A 26,925-nucleotide genomic window follows, 5' to 3' on the forward strand; every position below is an offset into this window, starting at 1 on the left:
TGCGCAGATCACCCCATTAGATCAAACAGGGACCAGTTTGTTTCCATGTCAACGTTTAATCGGTACTAAAAGGGGACGCCAGACTGATCCGAGTGGTCTGATCATTAAACAGTTGTAAAGTGTGTGAACCAAAACATGTCAGTAAAATATTCCATTCATTTAGACGATGGTTTAATTTGTTCCCGGGCCGGCAGCCTCCGATTGGAGCAGAACGAGCTTCCTCACACTCTGATGTCAGGAATGAGAAGAATGTCGGGGCCGATGGAGTCGGGGTTTATGATGGAGCCTCGTGGGGGGTCTCGTCACGCTGTGGTGATTATCTGCTGCTCCACTTGTTTGGAACAAAACGTCTTTCTGGTCGCACCGATCACCACAAACCCAGTCCGACCTGGAGCTACGGCTGCCACCGCTGCTACCCCCTGGGTGGGTTTGTTGGGTTTAGCAGCCAGATGCCTCAGATCAGTCCAGCTTTCAGGGGCACGGATGTGATCCACAGCGTTTGTCAGATGTGGTGAAGCCCCTCAAAAACAGAACAACATTTCCTGGAACACAGACGAGCTGAAGGTTCAGCTTCCTGGTTTAGAACCAACAAACGAAACACCCTAAACAGCTGATTCAGCAAAAAGTCCCGGCGCCAGGTCTTAAGGTAACTTCAGGGCACCGGATCAGATGAGACAGCAGGAGAACAGGAAGTAGTCAGCAGCTGTTTTCTTGTTTACTGGCTTGTTTACTTTTAATTTGTAGTAAAATCTGTTGTTGATTTTAAAAGCGGACAAACAGGCGTCTTTGTCCCGCAATTTAATGAACTTCATTTTAATGATTATGTCGTTGACTGTTGGGTTTTGTCTGCATCACATCACCTGAGCTAACAGGTGAGCTAACGGCTAAGCTAACTCTGCATGAACAGGTGGAAGTTGGCTCTGGTGAACTCCTGGTGGATGGTCTCTAACAGGACGTCGTCCTGCTCTCCCCCCTCTATCCTCCCTTTCCCTCCTTCATCTCCTCCTCCTCTTCCTCCTCCTCCTCCCCCTCCTCCTGCTCGGACAGAGGGAGGAGGGAGGAGCTCAGGTGTGTAGGTGAAGCTGAAGGACGTGCGATAGATCAGGCCGTCCAATCGGACGAGCGACAGAGGGACGGTGACGACGCGGCGAAGGCAGCGGCGTCCGTCGGTGAAGACGGAGACGTCAGGAACGACACAAAGGAGGGATTTGGGAGACCTGGAGGACGAGGAGGAGGAAGCAGGTTGACGAGCAGAGGACTGATTGGACAGATCATAGGAAAATGAAATGAATCTGCAATATTCTGTACAGCGTTACTTCATATGATGTCATTTCAATTTATGTCGTTCTCAACATAATAACTCAGAATAAAACATATAATATCATGTTATTAATATATATATATATATATATATATATATATATTGCACCATGGACCAATGTGCACACAGACAAGGACGAACGCACTCAAACCTACGGGCAATTTCAGACCAGCCAATTCCGTACAATATTAAAAAATAAAATTTAATTGTTTGTGGACTTGAAATAGATTCATATTACTGAAATATTATTAAAATACATTCATTAATAAAGTTCATTACAGAACTGGGAATGGTTATCTCCAGTTTAGTCTGGAGACGTCATTTCTCGACTCGTGGAACCGATTAACGACTTAAACCGAGGTTTACCTGTATTATTATTATTATTATTATTATTATTATTATTATTATTATTATTATTATTATTATTACTTATAATTTATGTGATTTAATGCCTTATGTTTATTTTGCAGCCTTCGCTGAGACTGGACCTGGGCAGCCTGAGGCTTTCATGTGATCTTCAGACCAGCGGGAGCCCAGCTAACCAAAACAAGTGCTCCTACGTCAGACTCCACCTCAGACCCACACCCAAAGTGCTGAGGCAACGTAAGTCAGGGTCTCCGGCTGCGAGCCGGTCGCCGTCGGCTCAGAAAATATTCCCATCAGCAGCGGCGCAGAGGAAAACCTTATTTATACAAGACCATCATTCACAATGTGCTGTTTGTACGAGAAGCTGCAGCCAATTAGGAACCCGAGTCGTCGCTGCCGGATGGCCGCGGGTCCAACGTCTGACTCAAGGAAAGAGCAGTCAGGGTTCCTGTTGCGCAACGGGATTTTCTGTCCACCACAAAACGACGGGGACATCATTAATCCTCCAATCATGACAGACTCCTCTGTGCAAACAGTACCTGTGAGCAGGAGGCGGAGCTACTGGTAAGCTCCGACATACACCTGAGCATCAACGGGACAAATTGTGAGTGAACGGAGGTAAATATCGATGAAACCAGGAAAAACCGACGACCGTGGCTGAAACTAGATGGAACGCTGTCAAACGCTCATGAACCAATCTGTAAACCCTCCCAAAGCCAGAAGCTGCACAACAGTAGACTATAAAGTTTTCCCAGTGAGGGTCTTCATCAACACGTGTCCGCCAGAGGAAGAGTTAACCACAGCTTCCAGCAGCTGTTAAAGTCGACAGTAAATCCTGATGGCAGGAGACGCTCCAGAGGAAGGGGAGGAGTCAGGATTTACTGTTACCGGTAAACTACGTGAGGGAGGATGGAACTGGGTGATGGGTAGGTTTCGCCTACGCTAGAACCACATGACTTCTCCTGCAGCCGCCTTTAAAACTCACCTGAACATCGTCTCTGCTTCGTTGTTCCCAAACCAGACTTTGAGATGAGGGCTGAAGTTCTCTCCGTTGATCTCCAGCATGGCGACGTGGCCTCCTCCATTCACCTGAACAAACACACACACACACCATCATGCATGATGTTTGACCAGCAAAGACACGCGTCCTATGAAGTGACCTCCACGTTCCTCTGGAACTCACCTCCAGTTCAGTGATAACAGGAAATGGGGTAACTGGAGTCTGGATGCATCTCAGACCCTGATTGAAGGTAAACTCTACCGCCTCCACCCCAATGATGGTCCAACAGGATCCGTCGTTGAGCACCACCCTGGTGGAGTCCTTGACGCTGGATGGGGCCTGGAGGGCAGGAGAAGAAGGATGGACACAAAAAGAGGAATTAAGAAGTAATTTAACTCCTGAGGAAACAGAAAGGGGTCCTGAGTGTGAGACACCACCCAACGGAAACCAGAATCTACCTTCATGAACAGGATCTAAAGTCCCAGAATTGCTGAAATATGCAGATGATGTGGTTCTGTTACTTCCATTGCTTCCAGGACCCCCCGCCAACTGACTGGTGGGGGTACTGAGTCTTTGGTCACGTAGTTTTACATCAATGTGAAGTGATTCTGCTCAGGCACGTCCAGGGCAGCCCTGGATACAGGCTAATCCCTGATATTGTACCGCGGATTGCACTACCGGTCTGCAATGTGTGAAAGAAGGGCTGGACAAAGAGTCCATGACAGGAGGGGTGGTCTTACCTGGGGAGGGGGTCTTACCTGATACTGAATGATGGTGTCATTGGCTAAGCACAGGTACACCTGTGGGTTATCTCGGAACTGGAAGGCACACTTGTGGAGCTGGGAAACTGGCTCGTCCACGTCTAAGATGGCGTGCTGCTTGTTGACCTTACGGATGACCTGAGACCAGACAAGGTAAAAGAAACCCCTCAGATACCCCAGGAAGGTTGAACAACGACACACTTTTGGTTCACCTCAACTGAACATCTGGATGGGGCCGTTTGAGGCTTTCCAACCGCACCTTCGCCTTCTACCCCCTGATACTTTGGCAGCAGTTTGGGAGAAAGCCTGAGCTCAGCCGGCCGAGGTCCTGGTGGTCTGGAGGACCGTCTGTGGTCCATACTGGTCTACTGTACCTGGACTCTGAGGTAGAAACAGCCAGACCAGCTCCTGTGGTACCATGTTGTTCTTTAAAACCTGACTGAAGGTCAGACGGAACATCTCGAGTGGAGAAAAACTATTTTTATAACGCTAACAGAATGGAGGCTCAGCTGTTTCAAACTGCCGAGTCAAACTTTTAAGTACAGGAAGGACAGAAGTAGATTTTAATTGGTGGTAAAAGGAAAGTAAAAACATTCGTTGAAAGACGTATGATAAACCCAGATAAGAATAATAAGGCTCTAAAACAGGGGGGGTCAAACTCATTTTCACCGAGGGCCACATCAGCATAACGGCTGTCCTCAAAGGGCCAGATGTAACTAATAAATGTAACTAAATGTAACTCAATGTAATGTAACTAAATGTAACTACTCCTCAATGTTAAATAACTCTGAATGTATCACTTATTCAAGTTACAAACATTACAGTTATAACATAAATTACTGTAATAACATAAATCCTTTTCATTTGTCAGGTTATTAAACCCACAGAACTCCATCAATCAAGGATCAAACTATCAATCAATAAAGAAAAATAACATCAGACCCAAGTCAGGACGTTAACTTTGTTCACTACGTTTTAGTCAAAGTTAAAATGAGCTGAATTACTGCATTGTGGGAAATGTAGTTTTCATCAAAGCACACTTTTGACTTTTTAGTTTCAGACACTCTGACCTTTTTATGCTCTCACTGGCCCCATAGAATGATGTGGAGGGCCACATTTGGCCCTCCACATGTGCTCTAAATGATCAAAACCTGCTTCCTGGACTTCGGAAACCGTTCCTGGATTAAAACCCGAGGCGGTGAAATGTTTGTTAAAGCGATCAAAAATGTTGGCGTGGCCGGTGAGGATTCAATGGGTTGTTAAGAGTCTAGGAGGAAGTGGAACTTTTCTAATTGCAACTGGAAATGGTGTGTAAACCGGATCCGGATCCACCTCTGTTCCAGATCCAGATCCGGATCCACGTCCTTTACCGGACTTCAGCTCATTTAAGGTGGACTGAGATGGACCAAGGTGACCCAAACTGAATTCCTCCATTAGGAGATCCCAGTGGGACCCTCAGCATAAACCACAGCCACACACACCCACTGTGTGTGTGTGTGTGTGTGTGTGTGTGTGTGTGTGTGTGTGTGTGTGTGTGTGTGTGTGTGTGTGTGTGTGTGTGTGTGTGTGTGTGTGTGTGTGTGCGTGTTACCATGGCTGGCAGAGCGACCCCGGTCTCGGTACACACTAACTGGACCACACAGCCGTAACAGATGAAGCCTTCGTTCAGCAGCTGGTCGTCCACTAGGGGGGAGAACAGAGGGATGATGGTGGGCCTTTGGTGGTGGTGGGGTTAGGGGGTTGTTGGGGGGTAAATGGGGGTAAATGAACAAGCACACACTCAGATACATGAACTGACTAAACATAGTGTATTCATCTCTCCCTGTTTGCAGATGTCACAAACTTTGCCAACCTACGGAAAAGAGTCCACCAAACACACCTATTGGGAAACCCCCCCCCATGGTACATCAGCAGGGGGAGGAGCATAAGGGAGCTAATGACATCTCTGGGTGAGTTTCCTAATAAAGCAAACTGAAGCAGAGGACGACCGTCAGTGAAGGATTAGGAAGAGGAAGTGGAACCCCACCTAAACCGTAGGCAGACCCCAACCAGACTCCGTCCCAAGCCCCACCTAGACTCCCCCAGAACCCCGCCCCAGGAGTCATCATATCAAACAAACAAGATAACAAATGTATGATATGTATGATAATGTAGGAACCAAATAATTTATCTGATCAGATCGATCCCACGATTTCTAGACCTCAACAGTAAGAACCGTTTGAAACAGGATCTGGATCCAGAGGATCCGGATCATGGACCCTTAAATAAACTGAAACAGAGGACAGATCATTTAGACTAGTTCTACTACACCTCATGAGATAGGAAAAAGAAAGAGATCCACGCTGGAGGTGACTCCTCAGCTGGGGTCTCTCACCTATGGTGATGGTGAAGGCCGTCCAGTGTCGGGCGCTGGCGATGAAGGCTCCCCGGTCCACCGACAGGTAGCGGGTGCTGACCGTCTGAGAGCGCAAACGGTTGAACAACGCCACCCTGGAGCCTGAGGAGATACACACTGACAACACACACACACACAAACACACAATAACATAGGTTTAACATTCTGACAGATTGACGGAGGTCCTAAAAGTCAACCCATTGGCACGTCAACGCAGAGGTGACCTACGGTCGGCGTTCTTCATGGACTGTCTCTTTTGAGACGGTTTGGAGATGACCTTTATCATCCGGCTCTGGAACGAGCCCACTTCCTGTTTGTTACCCAGGAGGAGTCTGAGCAGCAGGCAGAAATGTTTCCTCTTGTCCTGGTTGGAGATGAACAGGGACTTGGCACAAGCAAACATCTGTTGGAGACACAGCGAGGTGGAATGTTTAATCCAGGTTCTGAACAGTCGGTGGACCTCCTCCACCTAAAGGCTCTCTACTACAGATATTCTACATACAGCAGGTGGACTCAACCATCCGTGAGGGTTTGATTGGGTCAATCAGGTGGCTGAAACTGAAACAAACAGCCTCTAGATGTTCTCTTTATAAACTGACAGTCGTTTGTACTGAAATTGCGTTTGTTTTGTCTGACTCTGAGCGGTCGGTTCTGCGGTCCAGGGATCACTCATCTGCAGCTGGTTGTTGAACCAGTGGTTCTGAAGCTCAAATAAATCTCAGGACAGACCTGATGTCGAACCACACAAGAAGACTTTCAGTCCATGACAGTCAGGAAGGAATAATAAACCCAAAGCCAGCGGGAGCTGAGGCGGCGGAGAGAAGTCCGAATAAACGGACAGAAGCTTGGTCTGTTTGGACTGGAGAACCTTTAGGAGGAACCGGACGTGGACTAATCTCCACGGAAACCTTTATTTATAGGTTCCCTAATCATCCGTCACTGACATTGTTCACAAAGACCAAACCACAGGAACTTATTCACTCTTCGAAGAACACTTAGAAAATCGTAACAGGCTAGAAGGTTTGTAGTTCTCAGAGAACCGTCAACATTTGGAACAAGACTCTCCGATCTGATCGGATCTGATTGATCAGAATCGGTTCTCTCACCCTGGAGTTGGGCTGCTGGTCGAAGGTTAGCTTGAAGGAATCCATCTGGGTCGGACTGGGGCTGTCCAGACACATGTACCCACAAACCCGATACACCGAGTCTCTGTAGCCCGCCTCTAGTGGAAGACAAAGATGGGGGGGGGATGAAGATGCAAAGGGACAAAGGAGGAAGAGGGGAGGAAGAGGAGGGTGTGTTCACCTTGCAGGTGATCCTGCATGACTCTCCATCCCTGTCCGCTGATGTAAACACAAGGGGGAGGGCAGAAGAACCTGGAACAGCAGTTTACAAGGTTTACTATTAACTACTAGTACTAGTAGTACTACTAGAATTACTACTACTCCTTCTAGTACTACCAGTATTACCACTACTGCCATGCCCCTCAGGTATCCTGCTTTACCCAGAACGGATAATAATATGGTGGTACTACGGTGGTACTACGGTGGTACTGTGGTGGTTCTACCGTGGTAGTATGGTGGTACTATGGTGGTACTGTAGTGGTACTATGGTGGTGCTACGGTGGTACAATGGTGGTATTTCGGTGGTACTATGGTGGTACTGTAGTGGTACTATGGTGGTGCTACGGTGGTACAATGGTGGTATTTCGGTGGTACTATGGTGGTACTATAGTGGTACTATGGTGGTGCTACGGTGGTACTACGGTGGTACTATGGTGGTACTATGGTGACAGTCTGATGGCTCCTCCTACCGTTTCTCGTTGCCGTAGGACTTCTGAGCGACTTTAGCATGGAGGATGGTGACGCTCTGGTCGGCGTGAACTTCCCCTCCAGGTTGTCTTGTTGATCTCAGGTGGTCTGTAAACCCGTGGTCCGGTCTCCTGGGGGGACAACAGCGCTCAGCTGTGAATGTGTGGTTGTTGGATCTTAGAGTTGTGTTTGCAGACGCTACGATCAAAGTCAGATGTCAGTTAGTGTAATTTTTGCTAGCACTGCAAAGCTAATGTGTCGCTAGATCATGATTAGCATTTTCAGGTCAATCTGTTGATGGTCCTCCTGCTCACTAGGGGGCGCAGTGACATCGCCTTCTACTGGGATGTGGACACCTTCAGGGCGGGGCTGCAGCGGATTGGACCATGTATCTTTGGGTTACAACAACTTCCTGTTTCAGGGCAGGACAATAACATCACTATGGCAACAGACTAAACTGGTGTGAAAAGTCTTCATCCATGATTTTAACACAACATTAACCCCTCCATCTGTAACCCCCATCCTCTGGACCAGAACCTCCACTGGACCAGACCAGGGAGTCTTCGTGGAGGTGAGGACGTTCTTCTCCACCCTCCTCGTCCACTAGGTGAGAAATGCCTGAGCGTCTGAGCTGCTGACAAACTGACCGTTGACCTTTGCTAAGGTCTAATTCAGGAGGCTCACGTAGAGCCACTGGAGTGTGAACCGTGGAGAGGAGGACTGGGTCACTGGGATCCCCCTCAGGAACAAAACCTCCAGTATCCAGCTCAGACACCCCCTCCGTGGAGGAGATGTTTAGCTCCTCCTATATGCAACCAGAATCATGAGTCCAGATGGACTTTGAGCTTCACGAGGCCAGAACCATCAACCCTGGATCCACGTGATCCGGTTCATCTCAGAGGAGACAGGAAGTCCTTTAAGTCTGAACCAATAAGAACCAATCAGAATCTGTTCCAGACGCTCTGCTAGAATAACGTGAGACAGACGACCAATGATCAGAGCTTCACGCTCAACCAATCATTTCTGTTCAATAAAGAAATGATTGGTCTTCATCCGGTCAGGAGCTCCGGAGAAAACTAGTTTAGTTTAACTAGTTTAATTTAACTAATTTAACAAGTTTAATCTTAACTTTATGCTCATGACCACACCCCATTTAAACACCTGCACTCTGATTGGTTCACAGAACACCATGGATACCAGAGACGGAAACAAAGACGACATCCTCCACCTACGATCAAAAGAAATACAGCCGTCACGAACGGTGTCACATCAAACACACCCATACCAGTATCAGTACCAGAATCAATATCAGTACCAATATCACTATCAATATCGGTATCAGTATCGATACCAGTAACAATAACAGTATTAATAAAAGTATCAATACCAGTAGAAGTATTAGTATAAATACCAATATCAATATTAGTATCAGTTTCAGTACACTGTATGGATCAATATCTTCATCAGTATTGTATTTGTGTCAGGATTAAGATCAATATCTAATCAGGATCAATATCAGTCAATGAATCATTATCAATTAGAAATCTATCAAACTGATTTTTTCTGTCTAATTGATCAATAAACCCGTCAGTGAGGAAATAATCTAGATTTAAACCTGTGACGTCATTTGTCTCCCAAACGTGACGTCAGAGATTTGATTTGAAGGTAACATTAATGAACGAGACTCGCGCGTAAAGGCGCGCGCCGTGCGCCGCCGCACCTCCGACCCGCGCGCCCGGAGAAACGGAGCTGTCGGACGGGGGGGGGGGGGTCACGTGTCCCCCTGACATCTTCATACCAGCACGCGCGCCTCCCCCGGTTCATTCCTTCGGGCTCTCACCGCCGACACGTCCCGGAGCGTCTCCTCCCGTCAGGGGTTACCGATCACCGGGACCGGTTCCGTCCTCACCTGTCCCAACCAGCGGACCGCGGTGCTTCCGGTCCGGCCAGGAGTGTCCCCAGGTGAGTCAGCGGGCTGAACGGGTCCGGAGCCGGGGCGAAGGGAGCCGCGTCCGCGGGGGGGAAACCCGGCTGGGTCGGCGACTCTGTCGGGGGACACAGACCAGAGACCCGGACCCGGGGTCAGGTTCTCAGACCACATGATCAGACGCACTTCGTTTGGTCTGTATGGATACATGACGTCATTTTTGCTCCTTTAATCTGATTATTATTGATAAAGTTAATTTGAAATTTAAATTTCAGAGTTTAGTTTGATGAAAACCAGAACCTCTGGTCCCCCCCGAGACCCGGATCAGCAGGTCGACCTGGACCGGAGGAAACAGGTTTAGTCTGAACTGGTTTAACTCATTTAACGAATGTAACAAGTTTAACCTGAATAAGTTTTAAAAACTAAACAAGTTTAACAATTTTAGTCTCATCTACTTTTACTAATTTAACGAATTAACAAATTTAATCTTCATAAGTTAAAAAAATTTCAACAAATTTTAAAAGTTTAACAAACTTTACAAATTTAGCAATTTTAATAAATTTAACAAATTAACAAGTTTTACAAATTTAACATGTTTAGTTAATTGAAGTCCGTCTAATATTTATTGATTTATATAAAACCACAGAGCATGGTATATATTAGTAAACGGTTAGACTGGTCTGAAACCAGTACCCAGACGTTAGGCTGGTAGGATTCAATAGAGGGTTAACTGGTCCAGATCCAGATCAGATCCTGATTCCTACTGGATCTGATGGGACATTCTGGTCCAGACATATTAATGACAGAATCCATAAAGTTAGAGGATCAAACCTCTCAGTGTCCCACAAAGGAACCCTCTAGAAACGTTCCTGATCCGGATCAGACCCTGGATCTGATCCGGATCAACATCTGGATTGGATCCAGTTCAGCTCCAGAATCTGTGAACGCTGACAGGTTAGAGGTAAAGAGGTTTAGATTAAAACAGAAACAATGAGTTTGCATGGAAACCGGTTCTGTATTCACAATGTCCAGCAGGGGGCGTTTCCAGGAATTCAGGAAGCGTTTTCTAGATTGTTTTTAAAGGATTGTAACTAGTTCTTTACTTTAAATGGTACCAAACACAATATTTTATTAATAAGTTACTGATCCAAGAATTTGGAAACATCAGACATCACATTTAAAGACAGTTCTGATTGGTTGTAAGCAGTGGGCGGGATCAGAATATTTTTTCAGTATATTTAATGTAATGCGATACCTTTTCTTTAAATTGTAATCACATTACTCTGTTTTTATAGCATCCATAGATGAGGAACTAGATAAGAGTTTGTTTTTAGAACTTTTGTTTTGATGAGAATCTTTAGCTCCGCCTCAGATGTTCTCTGATTGGTGGAGCCTAAGTGCTCTCTGATTGGTTGACCATGTGAGCCAATGCAGTGCCGTTATTCCACCGTTTAGCTGTAGCATTAGCCTTAAAACATGAAACAAAATGGTTTGAACGTTGGAACAAGATGATGTTGCTATAGCAACCACTGGTCACTTACATCACTTCATCATTCCTATTGGTGGAGACACAAAAATACATTTAAGCTTTTTGATTGTGAGAGGAACCCCAGAGCTGTTTGGTCTAAACCCGTTTGTGGAACCTTTCAGTTCAGATGTGAGACCAGTTCCAGGTTCTAGGTGGGAAAGTGTCTGCGTGTGAAACTGGCCCCAGGTCAGTTGGGGGAAACAGGAAGTGGGTCAGTAAAACAGTCGGGAGAGCGCTAACGGTAACAGCGTACACATCTGGTTCCAATCTGATGCTGCTCAGTGTGTTCCCCTCAGCGTTTCTCCAGCTGTCGCTCAGAACCACCGACAGAACCGACCGCAGGCTGTCGGACCACCTCCTCCACACGCCGTCCGTTGCCCCGCCCCTACGTCGCCACGTGGTGTCCATCTTTGTTTGAGCTAACGTCTCCTCAATGGGAACCATCAAACCCGTTTCTGTTGTGTTCAGGGGATCCAAACCGGTTCTGGTCCGGTTCTGTAGGCGGTTCACATTCAGGATGGCTTTGATGTCGGATATAAACACGTAGGTAACATACTGGCTCTGATGTCTGATATAAAAACAAAGGTGAACAGATTCTGGCTTTGATGTTTGATGGATATAAACGCCAGTTAGAATATATAGTGGCTTTGGTGTCAGATATTAAAGCTAAGGTGAGCGGGTATTGGCTTTGATGTCTGATATCAAAACAACCGTGGAGAGATACTGGCTTTGATGTCGGATGTAAACACGAAGGTGAACAGATTCTGGAACACCATGGATCCTGAAGGACCTTCTGAAGCGTTCGGGTTGAACTTGTTGTGCTTCTGACAAACTTTCCGTCGGGGTTGAATATCAGTCAGCTGTCAGCGTTTGTCAGCCTCGGGGTCGTGACCCCGACAGGAGGTCGTCGGGTGGATATGAGGGGTCAGATTGTTGCATGTGACCAGCTTGTTAGCGGTATGCTGTGTTGCTATGTGAGAGCATTAAGAGGTTAGCCGCTGTCAGGTTCAGGGGAGCAGGTTTAAAATTAGCCTGGTTGGGTCCGCCTCTGCTTACGTTTGATTGGCTATTGATGCACAGCTAAAGGCGGGACGTGGACAAACAAAGTGGGCCCAGTTTAGATCCTTGAGGGACTACGGTGTTCAGGTGGAGGTGCACTAATAACTCACCTTTCCTGCTGTGTTCAATGTCGATGTCATCCATGATGTCATCCATGATGTCATCCATGATGTCATCTATGATGTCATCGTTAGGTGGGGTTCATTGCTGCTTCTGTTAACAAAGATCTCAGGTCATTCAGGAGCAATGAAACAATGAAGCATCATCAGCAGGTCTGAGACCAGCTTCACGTCATCCACCCTCTGGTCCCAGGTCAGAACTGGTCTCAGGTCAGAACTGGTCTCAGGTCAGAACTGGTCTCAGGTCAGAACTGGTCTCAGGTCAGTACTGGTCTCAGGTCAGAACTGGTCTCAGGTCAGAACTGGTCCTGCTGACTGCACAACATTTGTCCTCCAAGATCAGCTGATTGCCAACAGAAGGTCATCTGATCTCCAACAGGTCACCTGACTATCTTTGCTGTGGTCATCTCTGCTGGTTTGGATGATGACAATAATGATGATGATGATGATGACAATCACAAAATGCTTTAGATAGAAATCGACCTCTGACCTGTTCTCATTCAGAACCAGAATCAGAGCTGAAACTGATCCAGGACCAGATATGAAGGAGACTCTGACCTGAGTCAGTTCAGAGTCTCCTTCAGGTGTGAAGAGCAGTCAGGCTACCGCAGCCACAGCGTCTCTGTGTAAACGTCTCAAACTGGAGTCAAAGCAGTTCAGACAACCAGTTAACAGTGAAGGGGATGAAGTTCTGCTGACCTGAGATCAGTTTGTCTGGAAGCTCCTCGTCTAGAATCCTCTCTGGTCCACCGTCGCTCCAGCAGACCTGCAACCAGTCTGTCAGCAGGCAGCACTGGAAAACACGCTCGAGTGTGTGTGTGTGTGTGTGTGTGTGTGCGTATGTGCGTGTGTGTGTGTGTGTGTGTGTGTGTGTGTGTGCGTGTGTGTGTGTGTGTCCGCACTCCATCCTGGATCTGTTATCTGATATTTATATAGTTATATTTGTTTGCGTGTACCAAGATTACCACCTGCTGCTTTCTCACACACACCTTCAACACAGATAAATACTGCGCACGCGCACACACACACACACACACACACACACACACACACACACACACACACACACACATACGCACACACAAACAGGTAAACTTTATATACACGTGTTGTTGGAGCTAGGGTTAGCGTTTGTGCTAGCATTAGCCACGAAATACAACCTGACTGAACTTCCTTAGCATTATGCTAATTAGTAGCTAAAATATAAACAGTGGGTCTGAAACCAGTAGTACATGAACGGTGTGCTGGTCACAGGAAGTACTGCAGTGGTGCAGGTTCTTCTTCTCTGAATGAGGAAGACTACAGGCTGCGATGGCGCTCTGCTGCCCCCTACTGGTTGTGATTCATCAGGTTCCTCCAGCTGATCCCAGATCTGTGATCAGTTTCCTCCTCTGGAGTCACGATATCTTTACAGACTGGGTTTAGTTTAGCTCCAGCAGTAGTGATGTCACCAGTAGTGATGTCACCAGTAGTGATGTCACCAGTGGTGATGTCACCAGTAGTGATGTCACCAGTGGTGATGTCACCAGTAGTGATGTCACCAGTGGTGATGTCACCAGTGGTGATGTCACCAGTAGTGATGTCACCAGTGGTGATGTCACCAGTGGTGATGTCACCAGTAGTGATGTCACCAGTGGTGATGTCACCAGTGGTGATGTCACCAGTGGTGATGTCACCAGTGGTGATGTCACCAGTGGTGATGTCAGCAGTGGTGATGTCAGCAGTGGTGACGTCACCAGTGGTGATGTCACCAGTACTTGTGAACCGGCTCATCCTGGTCCTGAAGCTGCTGAACGCATCTGAACCCAAACAGCGGGATCTTCTGCGTTTTCCATCAACAGCAGAGAGAAATACGACCAACGATCAAGACGCCACGGCGACCAGCTGAGAGCGAAGACGAAGGTCTGCCGAGGAAGATGTTGGTTTATAATAATAACCAGTACTTTAATTGCCCCTCTGGGGGAATTCTTGTCACACTCACACGTACATACATGTGTTGGTTACACACACGGGTTAGAGGTTACCGGCCCCTGAACACACACACTGGGGGCCTGTAGGCATGTAGTTAGTACAGAGAGGACATACAGAGGTACAGGGGAGGCGGAGTGACGGGTGACACACGAGGGTCGCGCCCGTCTTGTGGGGGGGACGGCACCTTGCTTAAGGGCTCCTCGGCAGTGGCTGGAGGTGAGCTGACTCCTCCCACCGTCAGCTCACGCTCTGATGGATGTTCTGGTGGGAGGGGGATTCAAACCCCCCATGGCTGAGTGGTCCTGTCTGCAAGGTGATTGTTCTACCGCTGAGCCACTGGAAACGACTGGAGGGGGATCAGGACATCACGTCTTCTTGATCTACTCTCACCAAGAGCTTGATCTACTCTCACCAGGAGCTTGATGTACTCTCACCAGGAGCTTGATCGGTTCTTACCAGGAGCTTGATCGGCTCTCACAGGGGGAGGTCGATTGACTGTCACCAGGAGCTTGATCTACTCTCACCAGGAGCTGCTCCGTCCACCAGGTTCTGACCCGCTGGAGGTTGTTGGGTTGGTGATGACTTCATGCAGGTTCCTGAGTTCAGCCTGAAAACATTTCATCAATTTTCTAAGTGCTCATTCAGGGAAATATGACCCCGCCCCCAGGCACCCCCCCCCCATGCGCCCCCACCCCCCTAGGCAGCGAAGCGTTAACTACCAAACACTGAATGGTCGTCTGTGGGTAGTTATAGAACACATGATGCTGTGTGGAAGCAGGACGCCACTGGTGGGGGGGGGCACAGCTGGAGGGTGGGGGGGCACAGCTGGGGGGGTAGGTAGAAGGAGGGCAACGGTGATGCAGACAGGAACACGTTGTTGGAAGTGGAGGTGGGGGGGGGCTGGCAGGCTCCTGGAGGTTAGACTGAGCAGTCTTTGTTTAACACACACACACACACACACACACACACACACACACACACACACGACAAAGGACATCTGAAAGATAACATGACATCACCGATGACATCACCGATGACATCACAGTCTGGCTGTCCCTTTCCTCCTGACATGTTCAGTCGTGTTGCTCTGAAGTTCTGGCGCTCCCTGCTCTTCACTGGCAATGCATCATGGGAAGATGTTTCTGAATGGCATCCCTGGCAGGAGAACTCCTCCACGCCCTGCTTGACGGCGTCCGGCGGTGAGGGATGGTGTCGCTGAAGACAGGAAGTGGTTCACAGCTTGCTAAAACAAACCGACTGAAGCGCATCAGTGTCAGAGCGTCGTTTTTTCCCAGCTTCTAAGGTGTCATGAACGCATCGTGAGGACAAAATGTGTTTGAGTTCATGTCGCTTCAGTTAGCATTGGGGGTGGCGTTAGGGTCGGAGGTCAGAGGTCGTTATAACGAATCTTATGCCACTCCATTATTTCCGTTTTCTTTCTGATCTGATTCTGAACAATGTTTTAATTTTTTTTTAATTAGAATTTTTTTTATTTAAAAAAAATTATATAAAGTTATATAACTTGTCTCAAGTATAATAAAGTTGATACAAACTGGATTCACCTTTATGATTTAGATTAAAACAGTTTGTATTCTGGTCGTATTTTATTCTGTTGTATTTATCGGTCACACCAGACGCTAGCGTTAGCGCTGCTAGCGTTAGCGCTGCTAGCATTCTCAGCCTCCGTCGTCAGTCGCTCAAGTAATCCAGATGTTTTCTGGCTAGACTTTTATGATTTTATGATGGTGGGGGGGCGGCTGGAATGTCCCTCCATCACGTTCTCACTTCACAAACACCCAGCAGGACTCCACGGGTCGCTCGCCTCGCCGGGGGCGGGGCCACAGTCCTGTTTTTTTCTGCTGACTTGACAATCGGCTCTGAACCCAGATGTGGGTTAAAACTCAAAATCGAATAAAACTCAAATATTAAAACAAACGGCTCAAAATCAGTCAGTCAGAACGCCGGTTCTCTCTGATTGGACCAACCACTTGGCCACACCCCCTCGTGACAGCTAAGGAAGCTGAGGAGACAAAGATGAATTGTTTGTGGTTGTTATGGGAACGGCTGCGGGCGTGTCTCAACACTTTTGATTATTATTGTATAATTAGATAATAATATTGATGATAAATGTTTGTGGGACACCCCCCCCCCCCGTCTCACCATGTCCCCCCTCCCTCCAGACTCTGATCTGGTTCCAGGAGGACCGACTGAGTTCCTCGTCTGCTCGATCGCTATCGCCAGGATGGAGATGAGACGGCCCCGAGGACTGCGCGCCTTCTTCCTGTTGACACTGGCCGTCGTCGCCAGCGGCAGGCCGAGAGCGGGTCAGTCAACGCCCCCCCCCTCTTCTCTGATAGGCCGAGAGAGTCAGCTGACCACAGAAATATGAATCTCCTGTGAACCTCATGCTCATTTTGAAGAATAAAAAAACAGCTTTAGGCAAAGTTTTCAAAATAATTAATGGAGTTTTTTTTGGCGCTGAAATGATTAAAATACATGTAATGTAAAGTAAACATGTTGTTTACGGAGTAAACATGTTGTTTACGGAGTAAACACGTGAGTGAGGTGGAAACCAGCCTCGCGGTTGTTCCTGAGGTAGATGATGTTTCAACATGGAGACGAAACCTTAAAGACTAAACCAGGCGCTGGAGGCAGAGGAGGGGCACTTAGAGCCGAGGACAGCAGCTGATTTATGGGGGCAGAAAACCGCCGAGCCGGATTATAGACTTTACATCAGCATCCACACACTCACAGACTTCATCACGCTTCATCACTCCAGCCGATCGGCTCGTTCCCAAAGGTTGAGTCTTCAAAAACAGCTCACAAATATAAATGTTGAATTCCTAAAGCAGCGGCTCACAGTGTTAACCAGCAGTTGGTCAGGGGACTATTTTCAGCTGCGGATGAATTGATCAATTACTTTAAAGCAGATTTCACTTTAGTTTAGTTTAGTTTAGTTTAGTTTAGTTTAGTTTAGTTTAGTTTAGTTTAGTTTAGTTTAGTTTCAGCCAGAAAAAGTTTCACATTCTGAAATATTTTATGTCGTATCAAAAAAAAGTTCAAATGTTAAAGTTTGGAAACGTACAATATCAATAAACGAGGAGCGTGAATCAAAAGTTCGGATTCGGATAAATAAATAATAAGTAATAAATGATAAATAAGTACTTACGGACAAATACGCAAGAAAATTTGATAAAGGAGAACCTCGAGATACGAGTTAACGTTTACCGGTTGAATTTAACAAAAAAATAATTTTAATCCATTCCGGCCTGAAAAATAAGTCTCAAACGTCCTAAATAATGAAAAAAACCCACATTTTTATCAACCAATAGAAACGCAGGACGAGATCCGGTCTCACTGATGTTGTATCCATCCGCCAGCAGGTGGTAAAGAACGAGATCCGGTCCTGTCGGTTGTCCTCCTGTCGGTTGTCCTCCTGTCGGTTGTCCTCCTGTCGGTTGTCCTCCTGTCGGTTGTCCTCCTGTCGGTTGTCCTCCTGTCGGTTGTCCTCCTGTCGGTTGTCCTCCTGTCGGTTGTCCTCCTGTCGGTTGTCCTCCTGTCGGTTGTCCTCCTGTCGGTTGTCCTCCTGACGTTGTCCGTCTGTCCTGCAGGTCCGGAGCAGAAATGTAAGTCCGGTCCGGTGGATCTGGTCTTCCTCATCGACGGCTCTCGCAGCGTCAGACCTCACGAGTTCGAGACCATGAGGAAGTTCATGATCGACATCGTCAACACTCTAGACATCGGGCTGAACGCCACCCGAGTGGGCGTGGTCCAGTACTCCAGCCAGGTGTGGTGGGGATAGCTGTTAGCCGTTAGCCGATAGATAGATAGATAGATAGATAGATAGATAGATAGATAGATAGATAGATAGATAGATAGATAGATAGATAGATAGATAGATAGATAGATAGATAGATAGATAGATAGATAGATAGATAGATAGATAGATAGATAGATAGATAGATAGATAGATAGGTGTGTCCTCTCCTTCTGAGGATCATGCTCGTCCATAAACGCGGGATCCTGTTCCATCCGGTCTTCAGGTCCGCAGTGAGTTCTCCCTGAAGACTCACGCCAAGCTGGACTCCATGGTGAACGGCATCAAGCAGATCGTTCCCCTCGCTCAGGGCACCATGACGGGACTCGCCATCAGATACGTGATGAACGTGGCGTTCACCCCAGACGAGGGCGACAGACCGCGGGTAAGGAGAGCGCGTGGTTTTGAACATCAGCAACTGAATGCTTCTTGTTAGACTTTAACCCCGCCCCATTGATCTCTCTTCCGGGCCCCCAGGCCCCCAACGTAGCCGTGATCGTGACGGACGGACGCCCTCAGGACCGCGTGGCGGAGGTGGCGGCCGAGGCCCGACAGAAAGGCATCGAGATCTTCGCCGTGGGCGTGGCCAGGGCCGACATGACGTCTCTCAGGAACATGGCCTCGCCGCCCTTCGAGGACCACGTCTTCCTGGTGGAGTCCTTCGATCTCATCCACCAGTTTGGACTCCAGTTCCAGGACAAGCTGTGCGGTGAGACTGCTAGACAGGAAATAACCTCACCGTCTGTGAGAATCTAACAGTTGGTATTTTCATCATCAGATTTGCCAAAACAGTTTTTCAGTCACAGCGGGGTCTTAAAAGGTGGTGAGGTGCCCTTTACAGGGGCTGTTAAGGCAAATATGTCCTCCGCAGCATAGATCAAGTAACATTTGGTTTGTGGTTCAGCTATAAAATGATGTTTGTCATCATGTTTAAACCTCACTCTCCCCAGAACTCATTAAATTCAGATAAAAGCTCTGAAAATATCTGACCTTTGAGTCATTCCTCCTGGGTTCACCTCCCAGTTCAGAGGAATCACCGTCTGAAACGGGACAAGACGCTTCGTAGCGCTAGCGGATGACTTCATGCTGGTCCAGATGGAGCCAACACAGGTAAACCTCGGCTAACGTCTTTAGTTGGTTCCAAAAGATGCGAGAAAAGTCGAGGAATGACGTAAGTTGAAAAACGATGTAAGTTGAAAAATGACGTAAGTTGAAAAACGATGTAAGTTGAAAAATGACGTAAGTTAAATGAACTTGTCTCCAGACTAAACTGTAGATAACCGTTTCCCATTTCTGTGTTCAACTTTATTAATGAATGTATTTTAATAATATTTGGTTAATACGAAGCTATTTGAAGCTGACAAACAATTAAATTTTATTTTTTAATAAAATTTAATTGTTCAGCTAACCCCGTTGGTTGCTAAACTGATGATTTTATGTGTTTTATTAACGGTTCACTCGTGATTTTAAGATTACAATTTTTGTGGCAGACAGACGTAAAAGTGGAGTAAATTGACGTGAACTTAATTTTTAATTTTCCTTGCATTTTTTTGAAAAACCTGCTTTCACTCCAGAACGACGGAACTGAAAACGACATAAACCGAGGTTTACCTGTATGTCTTACTGAACCCCCAAGAATCTTAATCCCTGAAGCGCTAAATGTTTCCCAGGATGACTCTGGACAGGAAATGAGACCTGGTTAATATTTATCTGTTTATAATTACAAAAAAAAATATCCCTAATTAACCATAGGAGTAAATAAAGACTAAAATACCGACAATAAGAATAAAATGTCAGACATTTAGTCTAAAACTGGACCTAAACTGGTTCATGTGAGTCAATGTGCTGGAACAGATGACTACATGTGACTCAGGTAACTGAAAACGGTTCCTCTGGTGCTGATGCTGATCTCCTGTAGGTGTGGATCTCTGCCTGGAGTCGGAACACGGCTGTGAACACATCTGTGAAAGTTCTCCAGGTTCCTACCAGTGTCTCTGTCTGCCCGGATACACCCTGAACGCCGACGGGAAAACCTGCGCAGGTAACCAAAACCAGCTAGCATCACCTCAGATTCATTCTACCAGCATCTACAGCGCGAGCATCACCTGATCCTGGGCGGGGCTACGTGACTGCGACTGTGTGTTTCAGCCATCGATCTGTGTTCCGAGGGGAAACACGACTGCGAACAAAACTGCGTCGCCTCTCCCGGCTCCTTCAGGTGCGACTGCAACAAGGGATTCAAGCTGAACGACGACAGGAAGACCTGCTCCAGTGAGTGACGCCGACAGCAGAAGGTCTGCAGGTGGGGCCGCCGTCAGGTTTCTGCTGATGCTTTTCTGCTCGTCGCCCCCCAGTGATCGACTACTGTTCATTCGGGAACCACAGCTGTGACCATAAGTGCGTTAGCGTGCTAAACGGCTACCACTGCCGCTGTAACCACGGATACCGGCTGATGGACGACGGGAAGACCTGCCAGGGTGAGTCCACCATGTTTTAGTAGGATGGAGGCTGTGGCTAACTCAGGCCCGCCCCTTTGACCTTTCACGCGACCCAAGAAGTAAACTGGCGACTGTCCAGGGTGTACCCCACCTCACTAATCTGAACCAATGAAAGCTTAAGATTCTTCCAGGTAGCAGAATCTTCAGTCATGACAGGTTGTGGTACAGACTACATGTCTGCAGCCACTGCTATCGCTAACATTAGCATGTCTGCAGCCACTGCTATAGCTAACATTAGCGTGTCTGCAGCCAATGCTGTAGCTAACACTAGCACGTCTGCAGCCAGTGCTGTTGCTAACATTAGCATGTTTGTAGCTAACACATGGCGGTCAGTGTTCAGTCATTGTGATAGTGACATCATAGACAGATGGTGGCTCTATTTCTTCTTCTCTAGACAAGGTAGGCTACATGCCACTTTAGTAAATTGCTGCCCCCTACTGGTCGTTATCAATGATCTTTTAATGAGCTGATCTATAATTTATTCTTGTTAGTCCAGTCATCAGGTTAAAGAGCTGCTAACTTGTACTCCTGTCATTCAGCCATTGACCTTTGCTCCGAGGGGAAACACGACTGTGAACAAATCTGCGTTAGCGCCCCCGGCGTCTTCAGCTGCGACTGCAACAAAGGATTCAAACTGAATGACGACAAGAAGACCTGCACCAGTGAGTGAACGTTTGAAACCCCCCAGGGTTCAGCAGGGACCACGTGTCCCTTAGTGATGCTCGTCTACGACAATCAAGACTCAGTCCTGCTCAGCCGAAAGAAAAGAAGTTGGGAGGATAAATAATCATTGAACACATTTGAGTTATTCCTTTTGCGAGATTTTTCAAAAGTTCTTCACTTTTTAAGCCAGAATTATTATTAGAATAATTTTTCCACAAAAAGTCAGAATGTATGAAATTACTTTCCAGCACTGAGCTGTCTCAGTCTCATCTGTGTATAATTTGTTTTATTTTATATTAATCTGTAGGAAATCTGTGTTATTTATTTTCAGATGTATATAATCTGAATTATTTTATTAATTTTCATATGACCTGTATTATACATACATACGAATCTGTATGTAGTCTGTTATTAATGTTATCTTAATCTGTGTATAATCTGTTATTTTTATGTCATTTATCTGTATAAAATCAGTATTATATATATATATATATATATATATATATATATATATATATATATATATATATATATATATATATATATATATATATAGTATTAATATAGTATTAATATAGTATTAATATAGAATTCAGCCAATAGAATGCGCGTACGGTGTCACGTGACTGCCGACCAAAAATCAGCGATGAGATGGAGTCGTGAGCATTGATGCACGAATGCACGAGGGCGTACTGTAAAATAATCTGTATATAATCTGCTTTGATCTGCAGACATGGATCTGTGTAACACGGTGGAACACGGTTGTGAGTTCCAGTGCGTCAGCACTCCAGGATCCTATTCCTGCATCTGTCCGGAGGGTCGCCTCCTGCAGGAGGACGGCAGGAGTTGCGGGAGTAAGTTGCCTCCATCTCATGTTAAACTCAACACATCATCAGTACGCTGATGACACCTTTCTGCTGCTGTCAAACTGTAGAACATTGGAGATGAGTCCACAGAAAGAACAGTAATGCTAACTTGATGTCATGTGAAGCCCAACACCCGCTCTGAGAACGGGCCGTCCTGGATGATGTCCTAAAAGATCTGCGACACTGAGATTAGATTAGCCTCACGACAGCAGAACAGAACCTTGGGAACTGAGATTACGACTGGAAATAGAGTGAGGGTTGTTGCCAGGAGGTGAAATAAAAGTCCGGTGCTGATGGTAAAAGCAGCTCAGTTGTGTCTGGGAGCAGCTGGCCGGACTCTTTGGAGCGTCTGCCAGTCGTTTTCACGCAGCAGCTCCAGATGGAGATTCAAGAAGTCTAACGTATCCCGTCATGATTTACCGACTGCTGCTCCGACACATAACTACAAGACATCCTTTGTTCCTGTCAGCGTCACCAGAGAGGCTGGGAGCAAAATGTCAGGAAGTCGTTCCAATTCTTTCTGAGAAGAAATCTGCTCCTCGTACTGAAGGCGTAGAGGAAGAACCGGTCTCTGGTGGGACTGAGGTCACATCTGTGAGCTGAGGAACACCTGATCAACCATCAAACCTTCATGCTATCGTTAGCTTACAGATGTAGTTCTGATGTAGCAACAGAGCATCTAGTGGATTTCTTCTTTTGACATAAAAGTCTCATTAGGGTCGATTAGGGTCGTCTCGTCTACAAGAACATGGATGGATGGATGGAATAGTCTCAAGGTGTTCCTCAGGGATCCGTGGTCGGACCTTTAATTTACACGAGATCAACCTTTCATCTGTTCTTGTCTTTCTTGCAGCCTGCAGATCTTCAATCATCGATCTGGTTCTTTTGATTGACGGCTCCAAGAGCGTTCGTCCTCAAAACTTTGAGCTGGTCAAAAAGTTTGTTAACCAGGTGAGCATGTTGATTGTTGATTGGACCAGTAAAGTGTTACCTGATCGTTCTCTGGAGAACATTTTGAGTCTGTCTCATAGTAACAATGAAGCTATAGTAGCATCGTGGAGGTTCACTGGCTATCTGTTTAGTGTGTGGTAGCTGCGGAGGCGGTCAGTAGTGGTAGTACAGGAAACAGGAAGTAGATTCAGATCAATAACAACAAGTAAACCTGTCATTTCAGTACTGCCAGTTAAACACTGCAAAATGCCGAACTGGAAAAATGCTCAAAGCACCACTAACAGTCGATTGGGACTGGATCCCAGTAACGAGTTATCAACGACTTTCAGACTGTTTGTTTGTTTGTTTGTTTGTTTGTTTGTTTGTTTGGGGTACAGGAATTGATTTAAAAACAACAACAGGCCAGCAGAGAAGCAGATGAATAACACTCACATTCCGCTCTGCTCCAGGTCGTGGACTCTTTGGACGTATCTCCTCAGGGTACCAGAGTCGGTCTGGTCCAGTACTCCAGTCGGGTCCGAACGGAGTTCTCCCTCAACATGTACCACACTGCTGACGAGATCAAAGCTGCGGTTATGAAGGTACCTCGGTGGTTTCTCCTCCACCTACGTTCATCACAGCGTCTGAACCGGTGCTTTGCTCCTGTAGGTTCAGTACATGGAGAAAGGCACCATGACGGGTCTGGCCCTCAAACACATGGTGGAGAACAGCTTCTCTGAGGCCGAGGGCGCTCGTCCCGCCAACCGCAACATTCCCCGAGTCGGACTAGTGTTCACGGACGGACGGTCGCAGGACGACATCACCGAGTTCGCAAAGAGGACCAAAGAAGCAGGTGAGACTCGAGCTGAGGGCTTGGACCTAACCGGACCTAACCAGACCAAACTGGACCTAACTGGACCCAACTGGACCTAATTGGACTGAACTGGACCTAACTGGACCGGGCTTTGACTCAATATCCATGACTCTTGATTTTCAAGTCCACAGCTGTGTCTTTCCCGGTGTTGAGGACTTTGTGTGATGATCAGGTATCACCATGTACGCCGTTGGCGTTGGAAAAGCCGTGGAGGATGAACTCCGTGAGATTGCGTCTGATCCGGTGGAGAAACATTTCTTCTACACCACCGACTTCACCGCCATCAACACCATCGCCGAGAACCTCAAACTCAATGTCTGCCCAGGTATGACCGGCTCAAACACTCTGGGGCAACTAGTCGTCATCATGGGGGTACTTTTGTACAACTTAAAAAAATATCTATCTAGCTTAAATATCTGCTCCGAACTTCAGATCAGGAAATAATCCGCTCTGTTGGCACTGACTGCACTCGTAATGAATTTAACCAGTTTTAATGTCAGGTTTTTTAATATGCGTGTTGACTTCTTTCTAAGATGGCAAAGTGATCAAGTGATCAGGTTTTCTTGATGAGGCTCAGAATGGCTCATTGACATAACAACAGGGGCCATTCAGAGGTAGTCAGGAAGTCATGAATGCAATCATGACTGTCTGAGCAGCGCGGCTCCATCTAGTGGACGGATTGTGCAAGTACAGCCGTACAGTTTATCAAATACATTTTATTTATTTTTATTGTGTGCGCCTTATAATCCGGTGCGCCTTATAGATGAAATAATTTATAAAACAAACAAATTATTGAGGGTGCGCCTTATAGTCCAGAGTGCCTTATAGTGCGGAAAATACTGTACTGAAATCATCCCTTCTTTGGCTCCCTCTGCTGGTGGCTTTCAGAAACACAGCAGTCATTCTTCATTGGATTTATTATGAGAATCAAAAGTCTCATAATGAGATGTAAACATGTGGATCTTTATCATTATGTCTACTGCTTCTCTTTGCAGAGGAGAGTCAGGGTGAGATCGAGCTGAAGGATCCATGCGCCTGCGAGAACCTGGTGGAGTTCCAGCAGGCCACTATGACCAGCCTGGAGCAGCTCACCCAGAAACATATCCTCAGAAACACAACTGTAGTTCTGTTCACTAGAAAAGATGTTATCAGGTGACGCCAAAGGAAGCTCAAACAGGAACAAATAGATGCTTGATCCACATCGTGTCCTGAAACGTAAGGTGCCTTGAAAGGGAAAGATCTCCGGTGTTGAACACCGAGCAAAAGCCAGGAAGTAGAGTTTTAAAATAAATCTTATTGTTGGACTAAAAACTGGTTGATATGTGTGGCTGCTAACTGCTAACTGCTATGAGCTGCTAACTGCCACTTCACACAGAGCTGTCAGCTGTTCTTTCAGGTGGATTGTTTGTTTGTTGGTTGGTTGGTGTTTGTTTGTTTGTTTGTTTGTTTGTTTGTTTGGAGAAACACTCACATAAACAGTAATGGAGGAGGAGCTGTTCTTCCACAGACGTCATTATTGGTCCTTAACCCTCTGGAAACTGGCCGGGATGACGGCTCGTCTGGAGCAGCTGGAGAACCAGCTCCTGTCCAGGAAGTAAACAGGAAGAGGAAGAACAGACTGATGAGGAAGAGGAGGAAGAAACCTGCCGACCAATGGGCAAAAACAAAGAAGGCTTTGACTCGTTATTACGCTTCACAGTAATCTATGTAAATGAAGTAATCAAGCTTTACGCCCAACAAATCAGTTTTTATGTGTGTGTGTGTGTGTGTGTGTGTGTGTGTGTGTGTGTGTGTGTGTGTGTGTGTTCCCATTGGTGCTGTTTATACTTGTTATTTATAGCAGCTTGTTTCCATCAGTCATGACTGGACTGACCAATAGGAAGGCTTTTAATGAAAGGGAATTTAAAGTATGGCTTGAAATTGGGCTTTTTTTAGTTTTAGATGGTTCAATAATCCAAATCAGTCGTCACCTCCTCACCTGGGAAAGGTGTGTGTGTGTGTGTGTTAGTCCTCCAAAATGAACATCTGAAGAAAACATCCACGTCTATTTGACGCAAACTTTAGTGGCGTCAAATAGACGTGGATCTCCTTCACGTGTTCAGATCACTACCACACACCTCCATCAGGACGGACGTGACCTGTTCCTTTAACTCGTGTTGCTGTACATACAAGATAAATCTGTCTATTGATCTCCTGATTAGTGATTAGAGATGTCCTCAGTCTATCATCACCACCAGCAGCGAATCAGAGGCCTCCCTGGCTGCTGTATATATGTGACATAAACATACACCATCTCCTTATCTGTATGTTTTTGTATATTTTATTATAGCTTCTGTACCTTTCTGATGTAACCCTGTATAACGGTCAGACCACAGAATAAAACTCACCTTTTCCCCACTGATGCTTGTTCCACTGAAATCATTCCAGAACCAGACATTCCTCAGGAAGCTCACTCCATGTGCTTCATTTCATTTTCTCAACATCTGCCTGGCACCCCCTGCTGGCAGGAGGACTGCAGGTGAAGCTCTCCAGAACAGATCTGGAGCACCACAAAACTGTATATTTTCTTTCTTTCACTCTGTATGAAATTTGTGCTGCTAAGCGTGTTTCATTTTGTTGTTGTGCTCAGATTCAGACAGGCCACAAAAACTTTGATAAAGTGAAACAAACGCTGAACTCCAGCTGATCTCCACATGGAGGACGCCTTACGGTCCCTGTTGATCACCTGTTGATCATTTGTTTGTTTCCCTACATAATGAGATGACATATCACGCCTCCAGATAACTCATCTAATTAAAGACTATTCTCTGTAGACAGTTGATGCTGTGTTCATGCTAGATGCTACATAACAAACGGCCCCCGAGTGCCTAACCTTTACTGATGGGGTCCAATGAGACGGATGTTGAGTCTGAGTTGTGAACTCACTGAGGAATACTGGAAATGTCAGGAGGTCCCTAAAGTTTCCTCCGGAAAGTACAACAAATAAGTTAACGGAAAGTTGGACCTTGGACATGGATTC

At 46.5% G+C, this 26,925-nt stretch overlaps 2 protein-coding genes across 4 annotated transcripts; one reads left to right on the forward strand and one right to left on the reverse strand.

Moving 5' to 3' along the window:
* Positions 1-45: 45 nt before the first annotated feature.
* On the reverse strand, positions 46-23,600 carry rbpjl (recombination signal binding protein for immunoglobulin kappa J region-like). 3 transcript variants are annotated; one of them, XM_068315405.1, is made up of 16 exons: positions 23,486-23,600; positions 17,617-17,863; positions 14,443-14,865; positions 12,987-13,053; positions 12,279-12,381; positions 9,564-9,699; positions 7,657-7,785; positions 7,149-7,219; positions 6,950-7,065; positions 6,072-6,246; positions 5,823-5,960; positions 5,040-5,131; positions 3,446-3,586; positions 2,871-3,026; positions 2,673-2,776; positions 46-1,217 (listed from the first exon to the last, which is right to left on the reverse strand). In XM_068315405.1, the coding sequence occupies exons 5-16, from the start codon at positions 12,334-12,336 to the stop codon at positions 890-892; spliced, it is 1,644 nt and encodes a 547-aa protein (XP_068171506.1). In that variant the 5' UTR covers positions 12,337-12,381; positions 12,987-13,053; positions 14,443-14,865; positions 17,617-17,863; positions 23,486-23,600; the 3' UTR covers positions 46-889. The 3 variants fall into 3 exon arrangements, with proteins under 3 accessions (XP_068171506.1, XP_068171507.1, XP_068171505.1); XM_068315406.1 differs by lacking the exons at positions 14,443-14,865; positions 17,617-17,863 and having other exon boundaries at positions 23,486-23,573; XM_068315404.1 differs by lacking the exons at positions 14,443-14,865; positions 17,617-17,863; positions 23,486-23,600 and having other exon boundaries at positions 12,987-13,324.
* Positions 9,461-26,303, forward strand: matn4 (matrilin 4). Its single transcript, XM_068315403.1, has 16 exons — positions 9,461-9,616; positions 16,439-16,582; positions 17,870-18,045; positions 18,302-18,460; positions 18,553-18,784; positions 19,994-20,116; positions 20,224-20,346; positions 20,430-20,552; positions 21,113-21,235; positions 21,968-22,090; positions 22,956-23,053; positions 23,503-23,634; positions 23,702-23,885; positions 24,079-24,231; positions 24,902-25,001; positions 25,441-26,303. Exons 2-16 carry the CDS (start codon positions 16,501-16,503, stop codon positions 25,502-25,504), a joined length of 1,995 nt encoding a protein of 664 aa, XP_068171504.1. The 5' UTR covers positions 9,461-9,616; positions 16,439-16,500; the 3' UTR covers positions 25,505-26,303.
* Positions 26,304-26,925: the final 622 nt, after the last annotated feature.

The sequence above is a fragment of the Antennarius striatus genome, chromosome 5 (assembly GCF_040054535.1).
Source record: "Antennarius striatus isolate MH-2024 chromosome 5, ASM4005453v1, whole genome shotgun sequence".
Lineage (NCBI taxonomy): Eukaryota > Metazoa > Chordata > Actinopteri > Lophiiformes > Antennariidae > Antennarius > Antennarius striatus.

Excerpts from the sequence above, each read along its gene's own strand:
- matn4 (XM_068315403.1), top strand. The coding sequence starts at position 16,501 with ATGGAGATGAGACGGCCCCGAGGACTGCGCGCCTTCTTCCTGTTGACA. Across the intron at positions 23,886-24,078 it reads AAAGAGGACCAAAGAAGCAG|GTATCACCATGTACGCCGTT; the intron begins GTGAGACTCGAG and ends TGTGATGATCAG. Across the intron at positions 25,002-25,440 it reads AGCCTGGAGCAGCTCACCCA|GAAACTGGCCGGGATGACGG; the intron begins GAAACATATCCT and ends CTTAACCCTCTG.
- rbpjl (XM_068315405.1), bottom strand. The coding sequence starts at position 12,336 with ATGGATGACATCATGGATGACATCATGGATGACATCGACATTGAACAC. Across the intron at positions 9,700-12,278 it reads CATTGAACACAGCAGGAAAG|AGTCGCCGACCCAGCCGGGT; the intron begins GTGAGTTATTAG and ends GTCCCCCGACAG. Across the intron at positions 2,777-2,870 it reads CTGTTATCACTGAACTGGAG|GTGAATGGAGGAGGCCACGT; the intron begins GTGAGTTCCAGA and ends GTGTTTGTTCAG.